Source organism: Sinocyclocheilus grahami, unplaced genomic scaffold (assembly GCF_001515645.1).
Source record: "Sinocyclocheilus grahami isolate Dianchi unplaced genomic scaffold, SAMN03320097.WGS_v1.1 scaffold826.1, whole genome shotgun sequence".
Classification (NCBI taxonomy): Eukaryota; Metazoa; Chordata; class Actinopteri; order Cypriniformes; family Cyprinidae; genus Sinocyclocheilus; species Sinocyclocheilus grahami.
Genome location: NW_015506005.1, coordinates 595,145 through 604,258, shown reverse-complemented (window position 1 = coordinate 604,258; position 9,114 = coordinate 595,145). Strand labels below are relative to the sequence as shown.

The window sequence follows — 9,114 nt, the reverse complement described above, 5'->3', positions numbered from 1 at the left end:
ATTAACAAAACGTCTAGGACAGATCCACAACGGATCACACGCACACTCCCTCTCCCACATCGTGCCTTGATCTGGTTGTACTGTGCAGAGATAAATCCCTCACACACGTAGGGTCTTCCTCCTCTGCCCTCTCACTCTCAAGAAAATCGAGGCACCTCTTCAGTCTGTTTGTGCAGCTTTACAACCCCTGTGCCTCATGCTCCACATCACCCTTCCCCTCCACCCCCATCAAATCTGCATTTGATTATCCCCCCTCAGTAATCTCACTTGTCTCTCTACCTGCCGCACCACCGCCTCTCACTTATTGTTTAGTATAATGGTGTGGGGACTTACAAGGATTTACACCTGATTATATCCCACAGGGCGAATCCCCCATAGACTGACCTTGCAGTTCACTATTGTGATTGGCTAAGCAGACTCAGCCCATTCGGCCAAATTCCTCATCTCTCTCTCTCTGTTTTGTATCTCCGGCTCTCGCCCTCACTCTCTCTCCATTGGCCGTTGTTTATCCACCCTGCCTGTTTACCTCCATGAGTCATCCATTTGTCACATTGCAGCTCCCGGTTGCTTTTGACGAACGCTGCCTTTTGCATAAAAGCCCGGCATTAATCGCCGTGTTCTGACAGGATGACGGAGAGTCAGAGACGGGTTTCACAAAGGTATACTCAAATTTCTGGGACAACATCCCACCCCCCATGCCGGCATCCCTCTATCTCTATCCCTGCTCCTGTTTCCTGCTGCAGTCGGTCTGATGAACAGCAGAATTGAATTTCATTAGTTACATTGTCCCTGTTTTGAGCTTTGTGCTGCTTCTCTTTTCCTCCCCCCTCCTTCTCACTTCTTATCCCTCACTGCCTGCCAGTCTTAGGCTTTCTCTCCCCCTCCCTCGCTCCCTCTGCCTCCTCCATCTCTCCATCTCAATGCGCCACAGCTCCTCCCTCCACCTTGCACAGCGTCGACTCCTCCCTTTCCATCTTTCTTCCCTCTCTCACACTCCCGCTCTCGCTCTGCTGGGTATGGCATGTATGTGAGCGGGTGCACTCCTGTTTACATGCATGCCTGCATCTGGGACAGACTCTCATGCATTCTGTGGACTGTAGCTGCTCCTGCTCCACACTCTGAGAATTTTCTGGATGCTTTGCTTGCTTTGAGGAATTGTGTGCCGTCTTTGTTTTTCCTCTCACTCATGAAATTCTTCAAAGGCCTCCTGTGTGCCACCGTGCCACTCTGGAGTGATTCGGATCTAAGCTGCACTCCGGAAGAATGGAATTGCCAAATTTAGACTCCACCGCATGACGTTTCTGGTAAGAGCAGTTTGCATTCAGTGCCAGATAAGCGTTTCATGAACTCTGAGATTCTGCAAAGGTCTGAAGGGGGAGACGAGACTGGGATTTTCAGGGGGGGGGAATGTGTCCGAGAGGGATAGGGCACAGGCTCAGGAGGGAAAGATGCTAAATAATGCTTCTGAACCGGACACGGGACCTAATACTGTGGACTGTCATTGCACAGGGAGGGGGTCATTTGCTATAAATGAATATCTGGCCGTGTGAGGATTCATGCATATTTTCACCTGCACTATGTTTCTATATATATATAAAAACTCACTCCCACCCCCTCCTCCTCTTTTTCGGAATATTTCTCTATGGCCAGGTACATGTTGTCTGTGGTGCAGGTTTGAATATATGCAAGATTTCTGAGTGTATTTTTTTGGTGTTGTTGTCATGGTTTATTGCTCAAGGCTTTTTATTTTGCAGGTTGCATTAGGAAAGAAAATAATGTATTGCTTTTGACGCGTTTGAGTCTTTAATTCACAGTCCTCATTATAGAGCCTCTTTTCTATTTTTCCCCTATCTCTCTCTCTCTCTCTCTCTCACACACACACACTAATTTTCTCTCTTTCTTGCTCTCTTTTTCCTCTCTCCCTGTTTTACTGCTTGGAAGCAACTTCCTCCGCATGTAATGTGGCGTTTAAAGGAATAACAACATTACACTTCCTTTCTTAATCTTGGCAGGCTGTCAAAAATACATTAAGAGGAGTCTTACTGGATACATCAAAGATTCATGCTATCTCAGTGTTCTCATTGGTACATTCTTTACAGATGTCAGATCCCTCTATCCATGGTTTCTTATGTAAAGGTGCATTGTCAGTACACATCTATAAAACCCAAGATTCATATTTTATTATTATTATTATTATTATTCACCATCCTATATATATATATATATAAAGGCCAATACTATTCACATGAGGTGTGAGCTAATTCTCAGATTCAAATCCAAGACACCATGTGCTCTGCAAAAACTTTTTTTCCCCCCTGAACACAGGGTTTTCCATCAAAACACAATGTATCTGCAATATGCATATAGGCTTGTCTTGGGAAGGAAGACGGGAACATGAAACAACTGCATGGCAACAGTATCCTGGCCACATTCTGAAGATGATGTTGCTGCCAATAGAGAAATCCAGGCCAAAACAGAAGAGCCGTGGCTGAAAATCTAGCACTGAATAGTGATGCAAATAAAACGGCCTATACATTGAGATATGTTTCTGTATGCTAGCGATTGTTTTAAAAGGTAATCTCCCCATTGAGCAGATTCTCAGCTGGTGGTAATAGCCATTATGATAATGCTGCAGTCTGATAACAAACAGCAGATGAAACAAGATAAGGCAGTGCTACAGGAGAACTGCATCACCTCACGCTCTTGTGCTGTGCGTTCACACATAGATTAGAGCCTCTGCCTGTCAGACCTCGTGTTTTCACAGCTTTTGTGAATGATGTAGCCTGAGCAGAAAAAAGGGGCCAAATCCCAAAAATCATTGAAATTCAGATCCTTTCCGATTGCAAACCCGCCACATCCCTCTCTGCTTTCCTATTCATTCTCTTCTCCACGCTTTTTAAGAAGTCAGTGAGGGCCTGCTTTCGGCCGCGGTGGCATAGATAGACAGACTGGGCGTGCGTTTGTCCTCATTGTGGAGGGATGCAAGAATCGGACGCCATCAGCGAAACGGCTCGTTTCTATCACACAAAATGAGGGACTATTGAAATAGGCTGTACATAGCAGGAAAGCCAGCGAGGGGCTGCTGTGAGAGACGACCAAGTGGCATATCAGACAGCGCACACTGCCTCCCACAAATGTATTCAGAAGGTCACAGAGTCGGTTCACTGCAGCAGACTCTCCCATTAAAATTTAATCATAACAGCTTTATGTAAAAAGTAAAAAATACGAGAACGGGGCCTATGCCTTACTTCCTTGCCACCCCATTTCTAAGGGTTACGAATGTTGTGAATAAAAATGATGTTTACGTGTTTGAAGCCATGCTTTCTGTCGTTTCGGAGAACTTGGCGTCGTATCTCCACCAATCATCTGGGTGGCTGCTGATGGCTAAATTTGCGCCTTGTGAAAGATGAGAGGAAGATATCATTGATTGTTTCTGTCAGAGTAATCAAATTATTAGCCTTGGATGGAGTGCTGGTCAGAAGAACAATGCTAGCATAATTCAGGAAGCACGAGAGTGATTATCCCGTGGCTAATTTCGTGAGATAAGCTCCTTCCTAATAGAACCGTTGATAAAGAACTCCAAGGAGCTCGGTTTGAGCTAGATTGCTTTTGGGATTACGGTCGTCCTATATTCTCTCCACATTTTCTCTCTTCTTTTGTTTCAATTAAACCCAAAACAAAGAGCCCTGTGTTTAAAAGAGGAAAAGTGGTTGGAGTAATTACCAGCTTTGCCTGCTGGTAGCGGTGAATTTAAATTGAATCTCAAGAGCATTAATGAGGAATGAAAAACACTTTATGGAATTATTATTAACTGTTGCCGGAAAGCTGAGGGGAGGATTGAAATGGGACTGGGCCCAATTAGACTTCGCACCATGACAAGGAACCTGACAGCAGCCATAGCTTTGCAAATTTAGCCAGACCATGGGCTGAAATAACCTATAATTCTTCAGCAGGCTGAAGGGTGGGCACATGCTTGATTGCGCTTACAAGGAATGCATGTGTTTTATTGTCAAGAGTAAGAGACAGAAACGCAGTGCATCTGTTTCATTTCCAGCCCTTGAAGGATGCTTATTTAAACTGCAACCATCACATATTGCTCCATCGGCAGTTAGTCAGAAGACCAATATTCGGGTGACAGGTCGTAACTAATTTTAATCTCAACCATGCTTGGAGTTGAAACATTCATGCCGTTTACTCAATTTATGATAGCATGATACTTCCAGGCCACCAGTCGGCACAAAGAAGGGTGTTGCGCTCGATCTGAACCATATTTTTTATGCCAGTTTTCATTTTCTCTTCAGATTTAAATGCTTTTAGAGCACAAGAGTGGCAAGCTTTGAGGAGAAATCTTGGGGAATATGTATTAAGATAAAAAAATACATGTAACATTCTTGTTTCAGCATGCTACTCTCAATTCCATATAGGGTCCATATAATATTCCTCTTCATGCAAAAGCCTCACTTTGACGGTTTAGTCATAGCTTTTGTTTGAATGGTATAAATTTCAGCGCAGTGCTTGACATTTTCACTTCGATAAGTCTAGAGTTTCCTATGTTTCGACATCAAGGTTCATGTTAGTTTATCCTTTAGTGGAATGTAGCTTTCCAAACCTTGGGCTTTGATCTAAAGCTTACTGTCATCAAAAAACAAGATCAAAAGAGAGGAGAAGCAAACAGTTGGAAGATATGTCTCTGCTCTGAATGCTGCATCCATAGGCTTAAAACCCAAGCTGATTTGGTATACAAAGTTGTTTGTGTGGGGTAGGAAGAAGACAAATGTATGGGGCAAGCAGGGCTGATTATTGATTAGGCTCAGGTCCTCACTGATTAACTGCTGTTGTAAATACTGATAAAGACACCTGATTATGTTGTGATGAATGGTAGCAACTTGATTTGCCACTCACAACTCGGACGGCATTAATACTATTTTCAATGACTTAGCATCCAGAAATATCTGTAAACAGAGTATTTCATTTTCACTCTGCTTTGCTTATCTGTTGTACCTATAGCATAACAGACTAACATATAATTCAAAGCAAATAAAAATAAAGAGTAAAAACACCGGTCGATTCCTCACACCACACAATGGTCCCATGAATGTGACTCCAGCTGTGCCAACTGTATCCATAAAACATTTCTTTACATAAAAGTGTTAAATGATCAGGCTATAAATGAATTGTACAGTCACAGAGCGAATAGGTCACCCATGCCATTTCACAACCAGACTGCATGAGAGCAGACAACCAATTACCAGCAATTTAGCAGTTAAATTTATGTATTGGGAATATTTAGATAGCTGTTAACCACTGATTCGCTTCATACTGTGAAATGCATGCTGTGTGATCAGGGATGCCAGAGAGGGAGAAAAAGAGAGCGACAGGCAGAAGGAACGGGATGATGAATAAATAGATTGGAAGAAGGAACAAAATGAACTCCCTCAGGCCAGTATAGCCAATTAGTTGCTGCACTCTATATTCGCTTTACTTTAAACTCTCAGTAGCTTTCTATTAGACTGTTGTGCCTATTATGAAACATTATGCTTAGTGGTAACATTTGCTGGCAAAAAATAATGATTATTTAATCTTTCTCTGAAAGAATATAATTTTAAAAAACTATAGTAAAATCAAACATTTTCTAATTGTGATTCCAAATAGTTTTTACTCGTGGTTAAAATCAGTCCATCCTTAAAACGAAGCTCATTTTCATTATTTCTCTCTTTTTTTCCCCCTTCCTGTTTTTGTATTTATGCATTTCAAATGAGATATTTGAAATATTCGAAATATGATTACAGTTTGGTCTTTTTATGATTTATGAATCATGAATTTTAATTTGTCCAGAATTAAATTTCCTAAAGCCTAGAAAAGTTTTAGACAGAGTTACAGTATTTAATCTGTTTTCACTAATTATGGTACAATAAATAATACTTTTTTATTCTAAAAATTACACAATGATGAATCGCCCCACCATTAACAAATAATTCTTTCTTTGATATAATAATGTTAATAGAAACCACAAAGACCCTGCTGTTTACTATAAATGGTTTTTCAACCCCAAAGTATAACTCTCTGGAGATCAAAACGAGTTATTAATTGCTATGTAAAACACATTGTTTCATGATTATTTGATCTAAACTAGAAGTTAAATCCCTGACTGTAGCACTCATTTGCCACAACAGGAGTGTGTTTAATGTGCAAAGAGAGAACACAGTTCCAACTGGAATACACAGTAAACCCAATGCACTTTAAACACATAAGCACAAATGTAGGAAGAAGAAACATTATATTGTCTAGTTAAACACTGTTGTGATTTGAATGTCCAAAATTACAAAGAGTACAAATTAATATATATTTTGTCAATTGAAAGCCTTATTTGAGACTGTAAAATCCACATAAACAGGAATGTGCAAGTGGGTCACTCCCAAGCTTTGCTTATTTGTCTTGTTTGGTCAAGCTGAGGCTCACCAGCAAGGTCAGGAGCATGATGGTGAACAAGGAGAGAAAGTAAGGAGACTGCGTAGATGGTCCGACGTGATATTTTTTCTCAAGGTTATCGCCAGGATGAAACCGAGGGGATGGAGTGGGAGAGAGAGCAGGAAGATGGACCTTTGGGTTGAATTACATTTGTACATGAGTGGGAGAGACAGAATATCATCCAGTGCACACTCAAACACATGAGCATTGTAACATGAAAATAAAAAATCAATTCCTCTGTGGTTTCAGATGACGATGAATCTCGATACCGCCCTGATGGGCGTGTTTGGTTTCGTATGTGTAATTTGCCTTGAAACAAAATATCCATGAAAAACATTTTTTTTTGACAAAGGAAAATCCTCATATTTGTTATGAGTTTCAACCTTAAACATTAATTTCTCAGAGAGGGTCTCTAGATTAAACAGATAAATAGCTCGGTTTTCCAACGTTGGAGGCAGAATTGATTTTATCCTCTAGCTTGACAGATAGCCCTGAAAGTAACAAATAGCAAAGAAGAGGACAAATCTTTGAAGCGCAACACTTATTAACTTCATGTATTTCATTCTGGGTCACTTTCACTTGCTTTACAAATGGGAGCTACTTAACGTTTACCTGATCAATTATTAAAGCTGGCCTGTCTACTTAACATGATTTGTATTTGACTAGTCCAGTTAGCAACCTTGTGTCTCATGGAATGTAACTCGTGTGTCATTTTGGCAAGTTCTGTGTGTGTTTTGAGTTCCTTCATGTCAATTTTTTTACGAGTCTCTTCACTAAATTAAGATCTCCATCATTCTAAAGCACACAGCTGGAAGTGGCTATGAGACTGAAATTGAACTTGCTTGATCAATTTGGGAAGTAAAGTTTGAAGGCTCAGGGCTTTGGCACAGTAGAATAGTGTGAGTAAAAAGTTGATTTGTATTTAACCCATTAAGAGCTGAATGTTCTACTCTACTCAGTTCTACTCTAAATGCAGCCATAAATTATGATCAAAGACTAGTCTACAGCAATAGACTGCTGTGCATTTATTTGCTCTGTTCAATAGTTTTGAGCTCTGTGCAACTCAAAGCCTGGCATTTCCCAATGCACACACACATACAGATTTGCCTTCTAAAGTAATGTATAACACGTTGTAACAAATCCCCAAATATTCAGAGATCCTTTAATTTTTGAATGCACTTGTTTAGACAAAGCTACCACACATATCAGCATAGGACCAATCTGACAACCCCTCATCTCTCACAGGGGCATAACGGAAAACGTGTCAGCTGGAGTCCAAGCACTGAGACCTCATGTTTAAATGGGAAGTGATGGTTGTATAAGATTGTCTTCCTGCCCTTTTTCTACTGAGATGACTCACAAACAGTTGGCCAACACTCACAGTGCTTTAATACTGAGCAAATACAACAGCAAGGGAGGGAGTGGTGAACATTAATGAGAGAGGAAGTGGAGCATCCAGATGGCAAAAAAGTAGAGTAGAGATAATTAATATTTAGTGAGGTAAGACCATTAAGAACAAAGCCAGTATTTAGTAATAAAGGCTATTTGAAAATGTTTTATTCAGGTTAATACAAAGTTGGCTAAAATAGTTAGTAACTATCAGCAACTACAAAATGAATTTAAATTTAATTAGATGAGGAGGCATATTTCCTTTCTATTGAATTACTTTAAGTACTATTTAGTCTTTTGCTATTCATCTGTTCTGCCTCCTTGGCCTTCTGTCTGGAGGTTTCAGTACAGGTTTTGGAAGTGGTGTCACGCTACACTGAAACAAATACAAATTAAAATTGGTGTAAGATGAATTATGAAACAGTTTTCACTCAGAAATCGCTTGCAAATTTCAAAACTAATTACAATGAAATGCAAGTAACACTGAATTAAACATGACATTTTCAAGTAGAAAGACTGAAATAGTATTTTCTTGAAATATTTACTCTGGTAATATATATATATATTTTTTACAGCTTCAATAATTTTTTAGTGTAAATAATTTAGACACCAACATATTTTTAAAAATGTGCATGTCTGACAGTAATTCATCAAAATGAAGCTCTCTGCCACTGTAATTTTTTAGATTGCAACCTTTTATTCTGGACTTGCTCTTATAACATGCTTTTATTGTCCTACTATATTTTTTTCTAAAATATAAAAGGCATTTTCTGAGAAAATGCAGATTTTGTCTTTCTATCGTCTTTTCAACATCACACCAGTTATCAGTTTTTGCACAGAAAGCTATAGAACTATTGACTGTGAATAATGTGCAATGATATTTACTGTTAAGGTCACAATTTTGTGCTCACCTTCAACCGCTTTTTCTGTAACAAGGTTAAACAGTGTTGCACAAAACATGTTTTGAAAGGGAAATGTCATGGGTTATTAATTTTAGTTTTTTAATGTGTGATTCAGTGTGATTTAGTACAAGAAACACTGAGTGATACTACCTAAGCACATACATTCTGCAGTTATGTGAAGTAATGTAGAGCTTATGGGTAAGATATTAATACTATATGAAATAATTTGGGCCTAAAGTGGGAATATGTAATTTCTTATAAGATTAAAAGTAACCTTATCAAATTAAATCATAGAATTTTTTTTTAATATTTTTTTTTTAACACACACATAGCAAGTCTGATGTATTTCTTATAC

The 9,114-nt window shown here is 39.4% G+C and overlaps 1 protein-coding gene across 3 annotated transcripts in view; it reads left to right on the top strand.

Annotated features, from left to right (window-relative positions):
* The first annotated feature begins 520 nt into the window (after positions 1-520).
* LOC107562522 (leucine-rich repeat and immunoglobulin-like domain-containing nogo receptor-interacting protein 1-B) overlaps positions 521-9,114 on the top strand; it is a 14,549-nt gene continuing 5,955 nt past the window's right edge. Inside the window, exons 1-2 of one of the 3 annotated variants that reach the window (XM_016247149.1) lie at positions 521-659; positions 1,203-1,304. In XM_016247149.1, coding sequence (XP_016102635.1) covers positions 1,293-1,304 — 12 coding nt within the window. In that variant the 5' untranslated portion in view covers positions 521-659; positions 1,203-1,292. Of the gene's footprint in view, positions 1,305-1,629; positions 1,651-9,114 lie in introns of those variants that run through there. The other 2 variants (XM_016247150.1, XM_016247151.1) reach the window with 2 other exon arrangements.